General features: G+C 36.2%; 1 protein-coding gene across 1 annotated transcript in view; it reads right to left on the bottom strand.

Moving 5' to 3' along the window:
• EYS (eyes shut homolog) overlaps positions 1-23,570 on the bottom strand; it is a 701,217-nt gene that overhangs the window by 99,743 nt on the left and 577,904 nt on the right. The window contains exons 40-41 of the mRNA XM_058021581.1: positions 4,673-4,781; positions 1,609-1,829 (exon numbers count right to left, since the gene is read on the bottom strand). Coding sequence (XP_057877564.1) covers positions 1,609-1,829; positions 4,673-4,781 — 330 coding nt within the window. The remainder of the gene's footprint in view (positions 1-1,608; positions 1,830-4,672; positions 4,782-23,570) is intronic.

The following is a 23,570-nucleotide window of genomic DNA, read 5'->3' as shown; positions in this document are numbered from 1 at the left end:
TTTTCCCCATTCAGCAGCAAGCCTACATTTTCCTAGGTCTTCCTTGTGCTGCTGACATCCTTGTAGAAGCTTTTGGCTTTGCTCTGCCCGTCCCTGCCAGATTAATCTCCAGAAGGGCTTTGGCTTTCCAGCTCCATATCTGTGGAGCTGTATTTTTTCTCTGTATTCTGCCCAGATCACCTGGACATGTTTCTATCTCTTGTATACTTCTTTTTAAGGTTTGAGTTTTGTCGGAAGCATCTAATTAATCTGTTCAGGCTTGCTGACAGTTCATTTCCTGCTTATAAGATTGAATAATTCTTGGGTTTGGAGAAGGTGATCCCTGAAAATCAGTTGGCTGTTGTAGAAAATCATGAGAACTGTGCTACTGAACAGCCACTAATCCCTGGTTTGCACATGCCCAGTCTTCCATGAAGCCTCTGGGCAGAGGAGAAGTGACCTAATTCAAAACAAAAACATTTCTGAAAAGGGCCCAGGCCAGCAGCTGGAAAGCAGAAAGGCAGGAAATAAATCCAATCCTCATGAATTATTCAGGACACAAATTCAAACGAAACAGTATTCCATAATGGCAGCTGACAGGCCAAGCAGTAGAGTGGCAGAGATACAGTAAAAACCAACAGAGAAAAAAAGAGATTCATTACTCCAAAGTACACACTCAGTTTCATCAGACTGGTAGGCAAATTGTGTGTTCTCATAAAACTGCCTTGCTTTCATATGTGCTCTAGTCAAACAAGACTTAGAGATCAAAGACCTGTTTCGTATATTTTGTGTGTTCATATCAATCAAGAGGCAGAGAAGTCCCTCAAAAATTTGTTCAAGATCTCCTCAATCTAAGAAACACACAGTGGCTCAGAACATCAAAAGAACTTTAAATTGTTCTGTTCAGCATTTGCCCTGAAGTACAATTTTTTAATAATTTGGCAGTTACTTCATAAATTCTATAATTTCTAAACAGATATGTGTTTCTAAATGCTGAGTTCCTTAGATAATGATCAAGTTGCTATGGCTTAAAAAGTTACTGTGCTCCTACTGAACCATCATTCAACTGAACCATCATCCTCTGTTCTTTTAACTCATGTCTGTCTCAGACTCCATTTCCTCTTTCAGCGTGATGCACCTTAGCTTTCAAAGGTTCTTTGACAATATCTCTTCCCATATGCTGAAGGTGAACAGGAAAGTCACTTGTTAGTGTTTCCATAGCATGATGATGAACATTTGTGCTCAGGAACACACCATGAAGATGTGTGAGGATACACAACTGAGTAAGAGATGGAGTTCTTAGGAAAAAGAATGACCTCTTATGTGCCTTCTGTCCAAACTGTCTATAGAAAGGTTCAGATTTAGTCTTGTAGGAGTACTGATCTAGTTGGTTGCAAAGGAATTCTGGCTTCAACAAAATATATATCCATGTAGACAATGTCATTATATTTTATATCACTTTTCATGCAAGCAAATAAAGTGAAACATCTCTCTGGCTGGCATGAAGATGCCACATTTTCTATTTGAAATTATCAGGACAAAAGATTGGTGATTATTTCATTACAGAGAAAATGATAGTAATTTTTCATCAGGAATGAATGATAAAATGGATAAATAAATGCCTCTTACCTAGTGCAGGTCCCCCCATTGTGACATGGATGATAATCACATATTGGAACATTGCAGTTCTCAACATTCCTTCCTTCAAGAGCCTCATCTATGATGAACAACTCTTTGTGGTTGACTTGAAAATCCCTAATGCATCCTTTATAGCCATATATCTGCCCAGCACATCGATGAACCTCCTCACGAACAGGAACCTTTCCAAGGAAGATTGATCCAAAGTTGATCTGCAGAAACAAAAAGAGACTTGTCAGAAAAAAAAATGTGATTTGTGATGTTATTGTGAACAATGAAAGAACAATAGATACTGATAAAGGAAATAATCATTACTGGAAGATGGGAAAAAACTCTGATGCTTTCTGAAGTGATTATTTTAGAAAATATTCGCTTTTTTTTTCTTTTTGAATAATCCTTACAAAGAGGGTGGTTTAATTTGTTCTCATATTTTCAAATAAGACAACATACATTCCACAAAACACAAATTGGAATTCTCAGCCTTAATGACAGTGAACATGGAAAGTTTTTTACATAGATACCCTCATCCTATATGATGAGTTGAACATTCATGGCTGAAGTTTGGTGCAGGAACACAGGAGAAGCTGTAGACTTGAAGACATTTCCTTTAGGACCTGGGACCTATGGGATCTCAAGATAAGGGGAATACAGAAAAAATATTTTAGTTTTTTTAACGAATGACAGAAAACAGACTGCTATACTGAAGCCCAAGGGGGAAAAAAAGGAAATTTTCAAATTTCCAAAAGCCTAGAACATCCTTATAAAGGTGCAAAGAAACAATCACAACTTTTTCACACAGAGTCTGACCAAATCATGTTAGTGCTCACTATGGCAATTCCTCTGTTGCCTGACCTAGGATTCAAGCCCTTAATCATCACATATAAATGATCTGTGGCTCATTTAACACTCTGAATTCCACTCCTCAAACTAATTTCTGACTTTCTGGAATTCTGAGAGAGATCTGGAATTCATGAGACTAGATCATTCCTGAGTTCATTTGCTAAGTGCCTGCCAATTCTTAGGAATTGAAAAAAACTATACTTGCATCACACAATGATGCATTTATTTGTACAATACCATTAGTCCAGAAAGAGGGTGACACCTAGCCCCCTCAAGTCAAGAAAGAATCCACCAATGGAATCAGAAATTATTACAGCATATGTAAAACGTGTGAGAGGGTAACTTATAGTGAAGAGGCCATTCACTGTCATATTCAGACACCTGTAAAGAAATAGAAACAGGAGGAAAACATCCCATTGATTTATCTGGAATTCACACATCCATATGATTTTTGCTTTGTTGTTTTCAGTATTACTTTTTACAGTCCTGGAGCTGTGTTGCTGACAATTTCAAGTGCAATTCTGTGATAGAATGAATGTGAATACTGCCAGATATTCTTCTACTCAGCGTCTTTCATTCTGAAGTGAAAAAGAAAAACACCTACTTCCTTTAGAGCATGGATAAAATTAAATCAGATTTTTCATACCGAAGGAATTCAAAGACATTGGCTCTGCACTTGTTGAATTAGTTTCAGATCACTTGACTTTATCCCCTTTCAAACAAAGCTATGAAACACCGCAGTGATAGACAAGATTTGTAAGTAGTGTTTGCAAACATTTTCTCTCTGCTCGTGAATCTCTTTCAAGAATTAAGCAAAGCATTGGACTGCATGACAAAGTCTCTGTGATTAAGAGCAGTGTTTTTAACACTCCTCTGGCAAAGCAATCTCCTTTATTATTTGGCTTATTTTACAAAAGCACTAACCTTAGGGGCAGATCCAGTGTATCACAGAGCAACTTCAGTAGGCTTTGCTCAGTTTCTAGCATCACTGGATTCTATCATAATGTACTTGATGTTCAAGCTCATGTTAGTACACCATAATACACATTCTTTCTATAAAGGTCCTGCTCTGAATTTAACTGACTGAACCAGAATATATTTTAAGGGGGCACAAAGAAAGAATTCGTGAAAGTCTTATTAATAACATAAAAGGTCTAATATAGCATTATATAAATAAATTATGTAATACTTATGTTTAACTTTTCAAATACTAATTTGAAAATATCCTTCTTCACTTTTAGCCTGAGTAGTGTAAAGGATTATCTTGGGCAATAATGGGAAGACATTCATTAGACCTCTTACAGATAAGAAATGTCTTTTATTCTTTCTTTGATTGAGTACTTTGTAAATAGAGGTTCTGGGAGATTAGGAGCAGATCTGTAAAGTGTAACAGTTGGTCATGAGGATTTGAAATTCATACTTCATACCACGCAAGGGAAAAAATTCTGTTACAAACCAGCAGTGCGTACTGTGAGATGCACATCAAGAATAGCATCTCTGTAGATAACTGACCTGTCTTCTAGTGAACAAACTTATAAAGCAAGCTGTCAATCACAGCTCAAATTCTTGTCTAAAAATGTTTAAAAATGTTTCATGCAGAAATAATCCTGTGACGAGAGAATGCATTAAAAAGGCAATAAAATGAAGAGAAAGAATAAATGAAAAATTCAAGATTTGGGGAAGCTGGCCTCTTGTCCATTCAGAACGAGTCTTCTGATACCAATTTCAAAATGGAGACAGATATTTTCACAATATTATTCAGAAGCCAAGTCCTAGCAAAAATACTGAAACCAAAATAAATCACTGATGATTCATAACTGTCCTCCACTAGACAGTGTAGCTTGCAACTAAAAAGTAACTAGAATTACTGCTTAATAATATCTGAATTGTTTCTAATAACCCCTTGGCCTTAGGTAAATGACACTGCTAATACACTTTTTTTAAACTCTCATAGCATCCATGTCCTTTTTATGGACTTTGTGCAGCAGGAATAGAGGCTTTAGAGTCAAATAAAAGAAGAAATTAATGGATATGTTGTGGTTGCTGGATGCAAAAACACCTATTAGAAAGAAAGTTATGATATCTGAAGAGGAATTATATTTCCTCCTTTAGAAGAAGTTAGAATATACCCATTCTCCTTTGAAAATAACTGTAGTGCATATGCTGAAGAAATGTTCAAAGCAAATAGCTATGTTTTGATGTTTTGCAGACTCACCTGAGATGCTCGATGTGAGAAGGAAAGTCTGTGCTGTACAGGGGGGTTTCCATCTGCAGCCACTTCAATCATGCAGTAACCTTCAGGACTGCCCACAGGCAACATGTAGCTGTAAGGAAACAGAAGATCCCATTGCTGCTTATCCTGTTGGTCACGGAGTATTCAAACCTCACACGGCAAAGGAAAGGTGAAAGAGATGTCCATACTTCCATAAAGTATGAAAATCTTTGGACACTATTAATCTCAGTTTCATGGCTATTGAATTACCCAGGAGACAAAAGATGCAAGTTTCATCAACTAACATCCCTCTTCTGTTTCCTTTCTTGCTATTCTTGACTAGTGTTTGAAGTATATACAGAGAAAAGAAGAAAAAATCTTTAAATATTTAAGTGAGTATTGATAAATTTTAAGTGCTAACTGTGGTTGACATACAATCTCTCTAGTATAGAAGATTGTTGGACAAGTGACATCAACGTTGAATGATGCTGAACAGCCTGGGTTGAAATTTCTTTTTCTGACCTACAGAGGGAACATAAATGGAATAAGAAATGAAAGGCTGCATACCTCTGAGCAGAAAAATTACACTGCGAGGCAGTTATCACTTCTTGGAAACTGTGTTAGTGCAAACTCTGGTACTGAGCCTCAGAGATAAAGAAGAATGTAAGGTTAAGGGAATTTTTGTAGTAAATACTTCTGAAAATTCAATAAAACACGGAGAATTTCAGCCAAATCACCATAATTAGGTTTCTGGGGTACGGCATCTAACAACAATGTTACATTTTTATGTAATATTTCACAAATGCTACAAAACGAACTTTAAAAAAGTTTCTGAAAAAAAATTAACATATTTATATGGGCTACCAAATTTTCCATTTCTTTTAGCTGAATAAATGGTAAAGGACAATAATAGGAATCTCAGAAATTGTTCTTTGTTGGGAGAGATGAATTTTTATGTTATGCAATATACACATGAAAAAGTTAAAAATTGTAAAGCCCATTATGATCTGTACATTAGAAGCATTATTAATCATAGAAATTACTTCAGCATTGATAAGGACAAATTTACTCCTGGAGAAAACACATCAAGATGTACCATAGTCTCAAATGTTACCTTTTTATATATCACTACCTGGTGATTTATTCCAGGTTATGCCTTGAGTTTTGTGCCTCTGCTTCTGTTTCTAAAGTTTTACTATTTCATCCTTCTCTCTGTAGATTCATTATGAAATCTCAGTTTTCACCTCTGAGTTGCTGGGAACATTGTATTGACATAAATGGATATAGTATTGTATATTATAGGCCCCAACGAATATTTAGAAATTCACTGCAGTGATTTCTGAGTGAATAGCACAAAACCAGTGCATTTACTCACTCACCCTATAGCCAGAACATCCACATCAGCAGCTGATGCTTACAGATTAATAAATCCCACCTTTCCAATGGTTATATCACTGCTGGTTCACAGCTAAATCAGTCAATACTAATTCATTGACTTTTCACTGTACTCCAATGCATGGGGTTGAAATGTGCTAAATTATTTCTACCTTGTAAGTATGAAACACATTCCTTATTTTTGAATCTGTCTTTAAAAAAACTGAGATACTTGAATGGCATTTTTCTATTACCACCCTCTGCAATGTGATCTAGACCCCTAGACTCTTTAAATGAGTTTGAAAAACACTCATTTTTATTTATAATTTTAGGCTAAAAAGAGTCCTGTTGTTAAGGTATTTTTCAATTGCATTCCTTCTTGAAAAGTATAATGCTAGCATAATATTTTGATTTTAAATATAGAGAGCTAGAAACAGTGCCTGCTGTTTTGAAGACCATCTGATTTGCACAATTTCATTTTAAATAATGAATTCAGTAAACAGAAGTTTCTCCTTAATAAACAATGGATATATTGACAGATAGTTGGTGATTTCCTTTTAGGTACTTGAAATAAGGACAATTCTTGAGAAAATGCTCCACTGTTCTGTTTTCCAACCAATTCTTGAAATATAAAATATTCTTTGAATTTGATTTATTATTCCTACTCATATTTCAGTTGCTGGGAATTGTCTCAGTAAGTCAGAGAGTATAAAGATAACTTTCTCAGATAATAGAAAATCAGGTCATTTAAGATTCTCTCTTGGGGGAAACAAACTCATAGCCTTTTCTTGATGCTTTCTACTCTGAGTGGATAAGTAGTAGAGACTTAACACACTCGTATCAAAGCCCACCCTCTGTCCTTGCCTTGTCCCTTATTTTCAGAAAGATTTCTGAAGTCTGCATGTTTCCTTTTCTAAATAACATCTTCTACCACATGTTACAATGGTCCAATGCAAAAAGAACAAAGGTTTAAGTGAAGTGGCAAAATTAATTAATAGGAATGCTCATCTAATGAAAAATCAAAGAACATTGAGGTCTGTGTCAGTGTGACCATCTTCAAGCAATTAGCCATCCACTCAGCATAGTAAACTTCCATTGCAAATGCCTGGTCCACACACATTCTCACTGTTTTCTACACATATTGTTTTGGTCCTTTACTGTAGGAAAAAAGTGGAAAATTAAACGTAGGTGCAACTAAAATAAGCCTTAAAGACTGTTTAATACTGACAAGTTCTTTACTTTAGAAATCCTTTTTTAGACAAGCCCAAGTATCATAATTCATTTAGATAATAACACAGATAATAATCATCCCTACTCAGACATACCTGCTAATCCATTCTGTCTTTAAATAAATATATGAGGAAAAAAAAAAGGAAAATCCAAATAAAACCTCTCAGTATCCATAAACAACAGTTTATTGTACAGTGATTTTGATCATTAGATCCTAAGTTCATAAAGGCCATAAAGGTGTTTTGCTTTTTTCCTAATATGCAGCAATGAAATCTCAAAGAGCAGAACAGATTTGTTTGATGTCTGCCAATAGATTTGTGACTGAGTTGTGAGAATAAAAGCAGAGGCTACAAGCAGGAACCTACTGCCCTGTATTCTGGAGTGCAGGTTAGGAATGCACTCCATGCATGCTACCACTGTTTTCTTCAGCATTTGCTTCTTTCTCTGTAAAGATTTCCAATGAATTAATACTTGCAATTTTTCTCTGTCTTGTCATAGGAAGGAAAACCTGTCATTTGAAATGTGAACAAAATGGATATTTTTCATGCTTATGTTACTACAGGATTAGGACTGTTTGAATTTGCTAGATTACTTAAATATGCCTAGAATAGCTTTTAGAAAGAGACAGAGCATGGAAAATTATAGTCCAAAAGACAGATTTCTTAGAATATTATACAATATGAAAAAATGGCTGTTAGACCAAAATGCTATCTCTGTCTTTATTATAGCATTTAATTCCAGAATGTGCTGCAACATAGACACATGCAAAATGTAATAATATTATTTTTTAAAAACAATGGTGGAAAAAAGAAGGGACTTGAAATATTCTGTCACAGAAATTACTTGAACTAAAATACCATCAATGTTGCTCTATAACCTGGTTATAGTTTTCTTATAATCTATGTTTAAATCTGTCTTAATCTTGCAGTTGAATAAATGCACTTGTATTATTTCACACATCTCACAGAAGATTGAAATCCATTAGAAAAGAGAAAATTAAACTGATGATTTATTCTCTTGACATTTTTTCTTTATTTTTCTAATTAACCTCATATTATGAGATAGTGACCTCACATTAAGAACACCTGAGATGAAAGTGGCTAATCACTGACATCTTTAAATTTTGAAGTATTTTTAGTTCAGTGGTGCTTTTACACTCGTTTGGATGCTGAAGGCATTTCAGTCCATCTGCCTTGCATCTCAGTGGCATATTCTGGCTGCACTTAAAGCCAGCCTATTTTTCCCTCCAGAGACAGTGACAGGAGACAATGCAACACGATTCCTATTGCAGTATGATTTTGTCCGGCAGGAGAATTGTGATTCATTCATATCACACTCACAACAATATAAAAAGGACTCACAGGGAAGTAAAGAATTGGGTGTGTGAGAAGTAGTTATAGGAAATGTGTATATGTGGGGGACATATGGGCAAGGTTATCCACAATAATCTAACCGGTCTGGAGCCATGTGAAGCCTGTTCCTGGAGATGCTAAGATATAGGCCTGATGAATTCAAATATTTATTTCCACAAATTTGAAATGAGATGTTCAGCCTTCCTATTTGCTCTAGGCTTAGAAAATCATGATTTTTTTTATAGTTGCTGTGGATTTTATATAAAGTTAAGAACAAGAATCACAAAGGATTAACTATTTTTTTTTGCAAAAGACTCATGAAACCTCAACAGGTGCACAACAGTGGTTATAGACTGTGTCATTAATAGTTGCATGTTGATTAATTATGTGCATGAACACTGGATTTCCAACAAAGTGCAATGTGTACCTCACACACTCATGACTCATTGATTACTTTAGGTCTGGAACTGGTAGTCAAATAAATCCTCTTAAGATACCCAAGATTGGGGCACCTCTAAATCTGGTATGATCTTGCTCAAGTAAATGTTTTAGCTTAAATTATCATAGATTTCTCCAGTTGGAAATAAAATAATACTTTTTTTCCCTTTCTAGCTAGTCACCAGGTGGCACTAAAGGAGCACAGTAGAAAGCATTAATGCAAAATCCCTACTAATGTCTCTTCTAATAATTGGAAAGACTGACTTAAGCTCTAATTGATAGCATGATTGCTTCAGCTTCCAGTTATATCAAGGGAAACATAGTAAAGCATCTTAAACTGATTACATATTTGACAATATGGATGAGAATAGGTCCAGAGACTGGAACTTCTGGAAGACTTTTAACTGTTTTTATGCAGTATAAATATGCAATGTAATAATGTAAAAATGGTGCATTCATGGTTATGTAAACATACTTCAGAAAGTTTAGTTTATAGTGATTATATTTTCTATACAATGCTGAAGGTGCAGCCATATTTCTAACAGATTAAGGAGAAATATAGCAAAATTAAAGTGTCATATCAGCAGGTATAAATCACTCCAAGCATTATAAAGAGAACTTTTGTTTCTACACAAGCTAAATAATCATGGTAAAACTGTTTCTGAACAAAGACCTCACACTGCTATCAGTGCAGGGCTTCTGGTCTTCTGAAAAATTATTCGAAACTAGCAACACCACTGTCCATTTTATAATGCCACAGTTGGAGGACTACAATTAGAACTACTTGGTATTTTTCTCCCTACACTCTGAAAAATACTAGCCCAGCTTAACAGTACAACATAGGAAAAAAATCCCCACAAAAATCCCTTTACTAAAAAAGTATTGATATTAAAGACATAAAATAAAAGGGTCCTGCAAAACGCTGAAATAGCAGCTTCATTTCCACCCTTGATTTACCAGAGCAGTTGTCAAGGGAACAACTAACCAACTGTCAAGTATTACAGGTGATTTTTCAAGAATGGTGATTTTACTTTTGACTGGGCATATTCAATTCACAAGCGTGACAATATGTACTGTGCCTTGCAGTTTTAATAATCTCTTCATACTTTTCCAAAATTCTTGCACTTACTACCTTTTATCCCCTTAAAAATATATTTCTAAAAAGCCAATTGCTTTAAAAACCATACCTTCACTTCCCAAAAATTAACTTTAGCATACTTCTTCCATGGAAATGTTGTCATGTCTCTTTATCATCTTCTATTTCAGTAAGGTCAAATTTTGGTATTTCTTACCAACTTCAATTGCAACCCTCAGAAGTGACAATTATAAAAACGAATGCTGCATTTTATGTCTGACATTTTATTTGAAATCAATGAAACATATTTCATAACCTCCAGCAATTCGACATCAATTTTCAGGTTTTCTAGTTGCTGCAAAGGGACCAAATAGTAAAAGTGTTCAGAGAAGGAAAGAGAAAAGGAGACCAAGGAGAAGAGTAGATGAAAATAAGGTAGATGGAAAACCCCAAATTACTTTGACTCCTGAAGTGTCTTGCAGGAGTCCCTTGATGGCCATTTCTTTGGGAAAAATAAAACAAACCACACACAAAAAGAGGTGTGTGAACTTTGGGAATACATTAGGGAATTATAAACTCCAGCTGACCCTGAAATTTTTTGAAATTTGCTGCTACAGCTGTATGTACATAAATCTCTGGGCCCTGATGGGACTCATCCCAGAGTACTGAAAGATATGGACAGTGTCATCACAGGATCTCTCTTCATTAGTTGTCAATGATCTTGGGAGTCTGGAGAAGCCCCAGTTGACTGGAAGCTGGCAAATATTGTTCCAGTTTTCAAGTAGGGAAAGAAGGAAGGCCCTGTAAATTACAGGTCTATCAGTCTCACTTCAGTGACTGATAGAATTAGGGACGAGCTTGTTCTGGCAATTATTGCAAATCATCTGAAAGACAGCACCCTCACTGGCCACAGATAGCATGGGCTCATGAGGAAAAAGTTTTGCTTAACCAACTTCATCTCCTTTTAGCACCAGGTCAGCCACCAAGAAAAGAGAGTAGATGTGGTACATTTGGATTATAGCAAAGTTTCCAGTACTTTTTCCCCGAGTATCCTTCTGGATAAAATGTACAGAGCACAGAGAAATCCATAACACATTGGCTGAGCAGTTGGCTCAGAGAGGTATTAAATGGGTTTGCATCATGCTGGCAGCCAGTTGCCACTGGGCTCCTCAGGGCTCAGCTTTAGGGCCAGGGTTCTTCAAGATTTTTATAAAAGATTTGGACACAGAAATTAAATACACATTAAAGTGAATTTGCTGATTACACTAGGAGGAGCTGTGGACTCCTTCAGGGGCAGAGAGGTTTTACAGAGAGATCGGGATAGACCAGACAGTTGGGCAAGCACCAGCTACATGAAATTTAACAAGAGCAAGTGCCAGAGTCTTCACCTGGAATTGTGGTTATGTAAACAAACTGTGGGATGAGAGGCCGGAGAACCACTCTGTATGAGAGAAATCTGAGGGTTTGAATTCATGGCAAGTCAAATACGAGCCACCAGTGTACTCTGGCAGCCAAAGGGGACAACTTGGGGTGCATTAGGCACAGCATTGTGAGCCAGCTGAGGGAAGTGATTGTCTCACTCTCCACTGTAGTGGAGCAGACACATCTCAAGTACTGCATGCAGTTTTGAGGGGTCTCAGTAAAAGAAGGCTGCAAAGTATTACAGTGCTCAAAGGAGACTGACTAAGATGGTGAAAGGCCTCGATGGCAAGACTTAAATGAGTGTCTGAGGTCACTTGGTTTGTTCATCTCGGAGAAAAGAAAGCTGAAGTGTGACCTCATTCTCAAGGGAAATAGTGTAATGGGAGATCCTGCTCTCTCTCTGGAGACCAGCAATAGGACACAAGGAAATGGAATGAGCTGAGCTGCATCAAGGGAAATTCAGATAGAACATTAGGAAAAGTTATTTCACTGAGAGGGTGGTCAGTCACTGGAACAGGTTCCCCAGGAGAGTGGTCATGGCACCAAAGTGTCAGAGTTCAAGGAGCCTCTGGATGACACTCTTAAGTGTGTAGTTTAATTTTAAGTAGTATTGTAAGGAGCAGGGAGCTGAAATCAATAATGCTTAGGGGGCCTTTCCAATCTGAGGAAGTCAAACAATATCTTTTTATCATAGAATCATAGATTCATAGATTGAGTTGGGTTGGAAGTGACCTTACAGATCATCTAAATCCAATCTCACTGCCACGGCACTTCCAGTAGATGAGGTTGCTCAAAACTGCCTTCAACCTGGCCTTGAACACTTCTACAGATAGGGCATCCATGAATTGTCTGGGCATCCTCCAGTGCCTCACCACCAGTCATAGTGAAGAATTTTTACCTTGTATCTAATCTACACCTGCCTTCTTTCAGATTGAAGCCACTTCCCCTTGTTTTTTCACTCACTACATGTGCTTAGAAAAAAGAACCTCTTTTCTCTTTTTGCTATGGGGGTACTAGAAGAATTGAAGAAAATAAGGAAAACAAATACCCTTTACCTTCCCAAATACTACTTACTTTGCACAGAAGATGCAATTTCTTTGCTTAATGTTGGTATACAGTTTTGTTCATACATTATACAGAATCTAAAAAAACCTCAAACTCAATGTTTTTGTATAAGCATATTAGTAGCTGAAGATGGTAATACCTACATTAGGTGAAAGAGATGCTGTTTATGTTACGTTCTACTTAGCTTGGTTTATGCTTCATTTACTCCAGCTCTGCTAGTCCAACAGTCAAGTTTATGATCCTTTAGTAGACTGGCTAATGGGACTCTTTCTAATGCATACATTGCCAAGCACACTACAGCAGCATACACCCAAGGATCATTTATTTCAATGGAATGCTTTTCTTCAACATATATTTTTTATGAATCATGACTTAAAAGATGTGTGTTCCCAGAAAGGATCTTTAAAGGAAAGTATAAATTCTGCTTTTAATCATATCTTTGAAATTCCATTGACTTCACGGGGACTTTACTGGTGTAAACACAATGCATCACTTTGCTGTGACAGCCAACTGATGGACTGTGCCATCTCCATTTCACACATGCAAGAATGGGAATAACATAAAGATACTGGAATAATTAGCACTAACATTTAGGCAGAGTTTTGAAGTTACAACAAAATTGAACTTTTATTATAATCATTACCATAGTCATTATTGCTGTTCATGATCATGACAGTATTGGAAGAACAGATTGTTACAAAATTGATCCTGGCAGAACGCACCAAGTCCTACAAAAACCTTGTGTTCTAATTTGAGTTTCAGGACAACAAGTTTGTATATAGAAGAATACAGAATGTATACTGTACTTGTATTTATGTCTGTTGGATCATAAGGCTTCATAGCGCATAGTGTGGGCTTTTTATGTCTGCTAGATGAATTCATTGAGATTTCACTGCTGATAAATACCCTGTGTTTCTAAACCCAGTAATGCACCTTCAAGACTGAATACAGTTGCTTTCTCCTGCTTCTGAATGCATTGCCTCAGGTTCATGTACCAACTGGGTATTTGCTGCTCCCGAACAAGGCTTTTTAATTTTTGTTATGGTTACCTTTACCTTCTCCTTGAGTCTACATTATATCAAAGAGAAAGACTTCTACTCTTCTATTCTTTGGCATTACAGAGATGAACACTCCTTAAGGAAGGTGCTTGTGGTCTTTTGCACAGCTCATTCTTACTCTGTACTCTCACTACTCTAATTCACTGATTTTTAATATAGATGTAATTGCATTCAAGCAATGTTATTAAAAATTATGTAATGTCAGAAAAGAAACCTGGCCTTCCTCTTTCGGTAAAAAGCCTCCAGCTAAAGCGTATGCAACAGCTAGTACAAAATATGTAAGACATGAAAATTCAGCTATAACCCTCACTGAAACAATATGCTGGTGTGAAATTAGAAAACCCCTTTTTATGAAGAGTCATTAGATAATAAGTTTTGGATAGTTCTTCCCTTAAATGGAGATGAAATAATTCCAGCAAACAAAATGGCTATGCTGACCTATTACCTCAAAAGTAATATCCCTTTGTCTCTGAGAAATGGGAAAAATTGTCTAGGGGCAATAGGTGATACTAGGGAATTGATTTCAATAAAGCCAAAATAGTCTTTAAGTGCAATGATGCAATATGACACCGAGGAAGACTGGAAGAAGTTGGAAGACTTCTGCTAAATAATAAATAAAATTTGATGGCATGGAATGTATGAATGCTAATTACAAGATTATCCTAAAAAAATACCCTAAAAAGACCAACTCAGAGGTCTTTTAGTCTCAAGTGAAATGTGACCCCTATCAAACCACTCTGATGACTATCAAGCATTTCCTTCTCTTAAATTACAAGATCACTTGTAAGTAGAGTGATTATGAACACACTGAAAAGGATCATGTGTTTGGATTGTGTTTCTGTTTAAGAAAACATTAGTATCAGTAGAAGCAGAGTATAACTTCATATAAAAAATATTCAGTATTACCTCTTGGTGAGCAACTAAACACTGTTGTAAGCCTAGGAAAACTATGAAAAGAGCTCTTGATAAAACTTCAAATTTCAAAACCTGTCTACATTCTTAAAACTATTTTTATGCCATTTATCTATCTATCAGGTAAGTGAATCTCATGGATATGAATAGGTGAAAATAAAGAGAAATAAGAGAACAGTTTATGTACATTTAGAAGCAATGTTCTCATGTGAAGTGATATGAGATACAAAGTTTGAAGAAAAGACATATATACGCATTTCTGACAACAACCAACGTTTAAGAATGTTTCTTATGCATACACAACTTATGTATGCAAAAGTTGTGCTTTTTAGAATGGTTAAACCAGAACCAAAGAGAAGAATAAAGGAAAATAACATACTCAAAACCCCATATTTTGAGGGGGGTAAGTTCCCCTCAAGACATCAAGGAAAGAAAAGGTAAAATCATACAAATGCTGAGAATTCAATTATCCTAACACCTCACCAAGAAAATACCACAAAAAAACATTAAAAAAGTGTTTGAAGAGAGCCATAGTGGGCAGTCTTCAAATTACGTCTCGCCTTCCCCAAGGAGGGCTCTCACTCCCAGAGCAGAGAGACTCTTCTGGAGCTGGCAACAGCTTGGCAGTGCACTGGAGCATCGGAATTATTATGTTCAACCATCTTCAGATACAGTCTTCCATCTATTGTCTTACATAAGTCTGATCCCATGAATGAAAATTAGGAAGCCACTTGGCATGTGAATAAAGCTCTATCAATGCAGTGCTGTACAGATAATTGCAATACTACAATGATCTCCTGTTGAGGATCTTTTCTTCCCTATTACAGACAGTAGAAATACAATGATCAGTAACATATATCACTTCTACCAGCCAGCACTAATTAATTTTCTTTTGCATACTCTGATGGTCCAAAATGAACTGTTACCTCCCCTCTACATGGGAAAACTAAGAGAAAAATAAGTTAAGTAATGTGGTTAATGAGAAAGTGACTCTTCAATTTGAACACCAAGAGAAGGAACAATTTATATACTAGTACAGGAAATCCTGGGTAGACTGGAGAATAAAGACCTTCTATTACCAACTAGTGCAAATCCTGAGGTAGTGGCTGGTATTAATACTCAGGACCAAGAGACATCCTGCTGTATTTCAGTTTTACACATATAAGTATCAATTGGAAAAAAAAAAAAGTATTTTCCTTTCAGACTTTTTAAGGCTTATGTCTTTTGATCCTTTGTAACCTTTAGCCTTTGGACCTTGGAGCTATTGTCACATTTCTGAAATTATGACTCAGGCAAACTTTATGTGCCAGCTTCTCATAGTGATATTTAAACAGCCTCTTCTTGGTCCCTTCTGGTGACATTCTCAGAAGCATCCCAGTAGGAAAAAAAGCAACAGGCAGACACTTAATCTCTGTTATAATTCAGCCACAACTGCTGAAACAACTATATCCTCTGCTCAACTCTTCAATAATGGTCTATGAATGCCTAATTCAGTTGAACCACATTAAGATCAACTGTAAATATGGCAAGAGAAAGTGAGTCAGGGCATACATAGCTAAAGGTAACTTCTTAAAACAGGACATTTAGTTCTCCACTGTATTGCTTAAGAATAGAAGGTACAAACATATTATTGCCAAATAAAAGTTTTCTATTTACGACAAGAATTAGCACTAACATATTATTTGTGCTAAGCATTACTTATGCTGTCACAAGCAAAGGGCCATGGAAACTGCAGAGAAGGGTAATGCACCATTTGTAACCCAGATAAAACTGGAAATGAATAATTGATCTTTCATATTAAGCCATAACACTACTTAAGAGAGTTATCTCTTCATCTCCAATCTTCACCAACTTTTGTCCCCCCTTTGACACCATCAGTAAGAAAGAAAGTAAGGCCTTGCCATCATAATCCCTTCAGGACGTCTTCAGCACAGGTAAGAATAACTGATTTTTGGAGAAATGAGAGGCATCATTGCTAAAGGCGCTGGTCATCTTACAAATCTACTTTCACAAAGCATGAACAATTCACCTGAAGTCAATAATACAAGGCAGAAACCTTAAATAACACTCCCACTTGCCAGAATTAAGATTTATTGATTTGTGAAGCCTAATGGCCACACAATGTAACCAGTTCATTACACTATAAAAAAAATTGGTTTTTGACAGATACTTATTGCTTTGAATAGGAACAGAACACAGCAGACTTCTGATTTCAGAATACTTTCATAAATACAGAATTGCACAGAACTTGAAGCTTACTCTTGTCATGTAAACTGATTAAAGTTCTGTACTCATCTTTATCTGGACCAGACTCATTAAGTGTTTTGTTGCAGTCTGCTTTTGATAACACATATGCTGCATTTTCCTCCATCAGAACAAAAGTATGAGCTTTAGAACTGCTCTGTCAAAGAAATTAGGATTCTCATAATAATTTCATGTGTATTTTGTACTTGAACCTATCTAAATCAGAGCATCCAACATGAACAGCTAAGGACATTTTGCTAAGCTATAACCAACTATTTTTAAAGAAAAAAGAGACTGCTTTATGGTGGTACATTTATACACATTTTAGCTGCAATCTTAAACATACATGAATGTACAGGATGCTTATTGCCTATTTGAATATCAAAAGGCATAATATAGTTTATAATGTCATTTGGATGTGCTTCAGCAGAACCTACCTAAATAGCCAGACGTATATTTCCTAGTGTATTAGAAATGTCTCTCCTACTTTTTTTGTTCACTTTGTTTAGTGATATATTTGACCTGAAATGTATTATTTGGAAAATGAATACTGCGCAAGATTCGTAAATATAAACTGCAAAAAAAAAAAAAAAAAAAAAAAAAAAAAAAAAAAGCAAGGTAAATATAATACATTTAGTTTGTAGATGTAAATGCGTATTCACACATCATATTTTAGGAAGGTTTTTGGATTTTTTTTAAACAAGATAGATTATTTTCATCAGATTGTAGAAGCAAAAAGTATGAGGTGTTCATGGAAAAAAAGCAATCTTCTATGATGTGAAATGGGCCACATTTCTTCATAGATAGTCAAAATTTTACATAGGCCTTTCAACAAGATGAAATTTTATGAATGTAAGTCATTAAGGGAATTGTGGAAGTGTAAACAAGCACCACAATGCCTGTTGCTGTGTATGTAAAATCAGGTTTTGCTTACAGATGAGGCTCTTTATTTCTTGATTTTGATACCCAATTTTCCACTTAGTATATTATAAATGCAGCTACACACATATTGCATTTGGAAATATTAGAAATTATTTCACTACAAAACTACCCTGTGATTAACTATTTCATTTCTGAGAGATGCCTGGTTGTATTAACCATGTAGATACTTTAGGTCAAGATTCTGAAAAATGTATCAATTTATCAGAATTAACATTTCTAACTGACAAAAATTAACTTAAGATTAAGCTCTAATTAGGAACAAATGAAATCATGCGCAACCGGGGTTTACCAGTTACCAGTTATAGTATCTTCTTTATAGTGTTAGCCGTAATGAAAAGCATTTTATATCAGTGTTTGCAGAGTGGGAATCCCTGCAGACTGGGAGAGTTGGTGTTTATTATCCTGAAAGGTAGGGAACTCCATAGTGTGTGATCCAGGCCTGGCTCATACACTCTCCTGCTCCCCACCAGCTTATTTGTAATGTTCACCACCTGAGAATGTTTGGCAGGCTCTGCAATCAACAATAAAAATAAACAAACTGCTGAAGTTGCCTGAATGAGCCTGGACAGAAAAGTTTTAGGTACTCTTAACACCTAACAGTCCTGACAGGGTGTTAAGAGCAGACACTCTTCTACTATGGGCCACCATAAAGCCAAAGTTATACACTGATTTTCACACTTCACACGGAATCCCTGAACGGGCAGGGTTAGAAGGGGCCAATGGAGGTTTTCTGTTCCAACCTCCCTGCTGCAGCAGGGTGCCCTGGAGCACGTTTCTTGTGTTTGCATCTGGATAGCTTTTGAGAATCTCCACAGAAGGAGAAAATGCCCACAGTCTCCCTGGGCACTCTGCTCCAGTGCTCAGCAATCCAATCCTTGCGGCAAAGAAGCTCTTCCTTATGTCAGGAGGAACTTCCCACGTTCCAGGTCCTGGCCATTGCCTCTTGCTGTCTTCTGTATGTTTGTATTCATGATAATAGCTGAACCCTTCACAGCTATCCCTTAACAAAGGTTATTTTATGGGGTTTGTTTGTGTTTTTTACTGCAATAGGTAAAAGAGTATTGGACTCTAGAAAAATGGACGGCAACAGGATCACATCATAGGTGTCTTTTGGTTCAGTGGATTCAATACTGAACAGTAGTTGAGTTCCAACAAATAGATTGTAAAACAAGAAGTCTTGCTTTAGAATGAAATAAAGAGAGTGTCTTTCATTTCAAATCATTCTTTAAATCTTCAAACTCCAAAATACCAAGAACAAACCAAGCTTATTAAAAAATGATCAAACTAAATATATCAACATATCCCGGCCTATAGATCAGATACTTGCAAGGTCTGGAGAACAAACTTGTCCTTCAAATTTAAATAGAAAAGGAAAAAGGGAATAATTTATGAAAATTGTGTGTAGCAAAACCATTTCTAACGTGTTCAGAAGAGCATTCATGGGCTGTACTTCAGACATGCCTCTGAGGCAAACCCTAGGAGGTCGTGCTGGAAGATTCTTTTCCTCTGAAGGACCCAGTGAGAAACTTAATTATTTCTTTGGCTCACAGTGAGCACTGAGGGAAGCCATGGATAAATGACTGCCAGATAGACAATGCAATGCTCACCAACAAATTTTCTGCCCACTTAGCTGATCTTGATATGAGGGTGTTACAAGAGCCTTGAAAGGAATGTCCTATCTGAACGGCAGTGCATTTTAGAAAAGAGCTTTACCTATCCAACATAAGTTATTTTTAGAAATTATTTTAGTCTTCATCTATGTACCTCAGAACCCTGTGATCAATAATGAATTTTACAATAAAAAGATCTCTGTAAATCTTGTATCACAGGGAAAGACCTGAAGGAGATGAAGAGACGTGCCCAAGATGTTGCCCAAAGAATGCCAAATATGTAAGGTAATGAGTGCAGGTTCTGTGATTGTCATGCTTTCATTGATCTCATGTGAAGTTGCTAGAAATTAGGATGAATTAAACTGAACAGAAATTGATTTTAAAGAACATACCTATCACACTTATTAAATTGCAGCAGTCAAATAGTTGCCTGTTTTCAGTCAATATTAAGTGATTTGCTTAATGATGAACCTGGAAAACTTCGCCTGCTGTGCATCTGCCTCTCATTTGTGTGCCAGAGGAAGACAGCTGGCAGGAAGATAGGGTGAGCAGGATTAGGTCAGCTAATTCTACCACTGTTTTCATTAATCATTATTGCACTGTTTTTCCAAATTAAAAAACAAAACCAAAACCAAAAAAACCCAAACAAAAATAAAAAACAAAACCTCAAAACCAAAACAAAAACAAGCAAACAAACAAACAAAAAACCAAACCAAGCAAGCAACCAAACGAATAAAACCTCCAACCAAAATAGACTACTGTTCAGGAAGGAAGAAAAAACCCCAGACACCTGTGCCTGACATATGAAAGGCAGGATACCTGCTGATGATTCAATTATAATATGTGCAGCACATAATTAGATAAGCAGAATAAATTGCGTGGGGAATCAGTTATGGAAAATCTACTTCGCAAGTACTGATTTTTTTTTATTTTCCCTGTCTTCCTTTCATCATGCTTTCTTATTCAGGAAGGGTTGAGGGAGCAAAGGAAGTTCTGTGTTTGTCCTCTATTGTCACTGCTGAATATTGATGCAACAGTTAGGGCAGGTAGGGAAGGAACAGACCTTATTTGGCTTGAATCAGATACAAACTACACTGACATAAAAAGAGAATATTATTATTTCTAGAGGGGAAAACTGAAAAGGAAAGAGGAAAAAGCTTATTAAGCAAAGTATTGAATTCTCATCTTTGATCAAGTGAAGATTTTGAAATCTTCTATCCATGGTAATGATTTAAGGCACTGCTTTTTTATAGGACACGTTCTTCGGAGCCCATAGAAAACCATCTTCAGCTATCTGGGATTAAAATGAGCAGGGATAGTCTCAGCTACTGACATGTAAAATATTTCAACAACTCAATATGTAGTTTGGAAGAATAAAATATTTGAATTTTTGTCCACTTTTGGTTTAAAGGTATACAATGATAGTTTAAAATTATAGAATATGTACATAAAGTTTTCCCACTTATTAGGCAATGTAATTTATTTCATCATTTGAAGATGCAGGAGTACTATGCTGTGAAAGTTGCAGGTCACAAAATATTGTTTCCTGTTTAGTTCAAGAACTTGTGTAAGGTGAGATGAGATATACACTAGCTTCTTGCAGCTCATCTTGCATTTAAACTGAACAATTCTGTGCCACTTCATTTCCCACCCAATGTAGCTGTAAATGTTTTGGCCCTTTGGTTGTCTCAGTACTCAACCTTTGGTGTACTTCACTGTCTTCCTGCTCAAAACTGAGAAAAATGGCAGCAGACTTTTAGTAGTTTAAAAAGAAAAAATACAAAAGAAAAAAACACAAAATATCATAGCAAGAATTCTAAATGAGAGAAAAATGCATGTTCAGCATTCACTACTATAATACTCCATGACCAAGGAGATAAAAGCTACCAAAAAATCTCACAATCTTGCTGTCAACCTGTCAGAAAACATAATCAGCTACAATAAAATTGTATGGACAAATTGTGTAATTGCTTTAAATCACAAAGCAATGATATGAACTAATTATGACAGTATTGGATACATTGAATAATATTTCTCTTTGCATTAACTCCTCAGAGTAAGAATGAAAGGAATTTCCAAGATCTAGGCCTCTCTTTGGATCCAATTGCCATAGTTGCTTGAGTGGTAAAATATTTCATATTTAATCTACTGTTAATAAGGGGCAGTTTTAGTCAATATGAAACTACCTTGGGTTGCTACCAAAAAGAATGGTGCCCAATTGAAGAACTTTTTCAGGGAGTGTAACTAGTGATCTGAACTGACTAAAAATAAAATTACCAAATCCCTCAAAAGATAATTTTTTCATCCGTTAAGCAGAACTTCTACAGCAGTTCACAACTAATCAAACCAAGTTAATCACTCTTCTGTTTAACTGCCTGCTTAGTGAGACTGACATTATCTTCCTGAACAAAGAGGGCTTTAATAAGAGATATTAATTCCAAAAGTTGTAAGATGCTGATGAGTGTAATACTCACAGGAAAATAAAATATTACAGATGTATATTGTCTGAAAATACCTTATATGAAATATAATATATGCAATAATAGAGGGCCATTTACTATTCAATATGAATGAATGCTCTTGTATTGGAAGGTGTGAATACCTTAGTACTATAGGATCACTTTTTTAGCATTCTTAGACTCTTTGCAATTTTTATTTGAGACTCAGGAAATGGCCATACTAACAGGGTTTCTTTATCATTAAATAGAGACCTCCACAATTATTAAATATGGGGGTTTTGTTCTGGAAAAAATAGAAAAGAAAGAAAGGAAGGAAGGAAGTGGCAGAAGGAAGTGGCGGAAGGAAGGAAGGAAGTGGCAGAAGAGGAAAGAAAGAAAGAAAAAGAAAGAAAGAAAGAAAGAAAGAAAGAAAGAAAGAAAGAAAGAAAGAAAGAAAGAAAGAAAGAAAGAAAGAAAGAAAGAAAGAAAGAAAGAAAGAAAGAAAGAAAGAAAGAAAGAAAGAAAGAAAGAAAGAAAGAAAGAAAGAAAGAAAGAAGGAAAGCCAAAAACTTTCTGGTTAAATTTGAAGGTTAAAGTGTTTAAAAGGAAACAGATGAAATTATATTGGAGTGGAGACTGAGTACTTAGCAAGACCAACAATACCACATCAACCTCAGTATCACCACACTGGGTTCTAAAATTGAAAACTACGGATGTACATTTGGCATAGGCTGCTGCTGATATTATTTTCTGCGACAAGCAATCAGCAAACTCCATTCACATGTTAACTTGACCCTTTTTTTCCTCATATATCCTCACCTTAAATTTCCAGTAAAACTGCTTGTGTGCCAGCTTCTCCACATGAGAACTGAAGAAATGTCATTTAAAAAGCAGTAAAAGTTCCAGATGCACTACCTCCATGAAACAAATTAAGAAATCTTGAAAGATTGCAGGTTTAAGTATTTGATTGAAATAAATCAATTAAAACAAATCAATGTGTTCTTTTCTGTTAAAAGTGAAGGAAAAACTCAGTCTTACTAATCAATACCTCCCTCTTTGGCTGGTTGAGGATGAGTACTCTTCAGCTAAGGAAAAAATTGGTCAGAACATACCTTGGCTTATGTCAGGCACAGACTGCTGTTTAGGTTTGTGTTTTTCACAACATTTGCTGTTGAGCAAAACTTATACCTGCCCCAGAAGGCAGGCAAGCATAATCCTGTTATTTTCCAGATGGATGAACAAAAGAGGTTGTAGAAGATTGTTTCTGACAGTGTTGGGAACAAAACCCAGGGGCCAAACCACATGTCAGATTTACATAAAATGTATTCAAATCAAGAGAAAATGCATTTTCTGAAGGTGTTTTGAACGGCTGCTGAGTAATTTAGTAGCAACACAGCATGCTGCACTGCAGCTCTCACATTCACATCTTTCATTACTATTGGTCTGCTAGGTGCTGGCAGCTCTGACAAGACAATGCGAACCGTAGGGGGGATAAAACAATTTCTGTGACAATGTATAGATCCCCAGCTCCTGGTGTTCTCACTAAACCCCCTCAGTGCAGTAGAAGTCACATCCACTGTTGCTACAAACAGCAGAGCAGTGCTGCAAATTGCATGGAAGCTGCGGAAGAAAAGCCAGAGAGACAGATATCCCAAGGCACAGGTGTGAGCTGGTGCCATAAAAACACCATTTTCCCAAACAGGGAAATGTACAGCAAACATGTGATACTGCACTTGAGCAA

The sequence above is a fragment of the Melospiza georgiana genome, chromosome 3 (assembly GCF_028018845.1).
Source record: "Melospiza georgiana isolate bMelGeo1 chromosome 3, bMelGeo1.pri, whole genome shotgun sequence".
Lineage (NCBI taxonomy): Eukaryota > Metazoa > Chordata > Aves > Passeriformes > Passerellidae > Melospiza > Melospiza georgiana.
The sequence above is the reverse complement of the archived record's forward strand: the minus strand, read 5'-3'. Positions and strand labels throughout refer to the sequence as shown.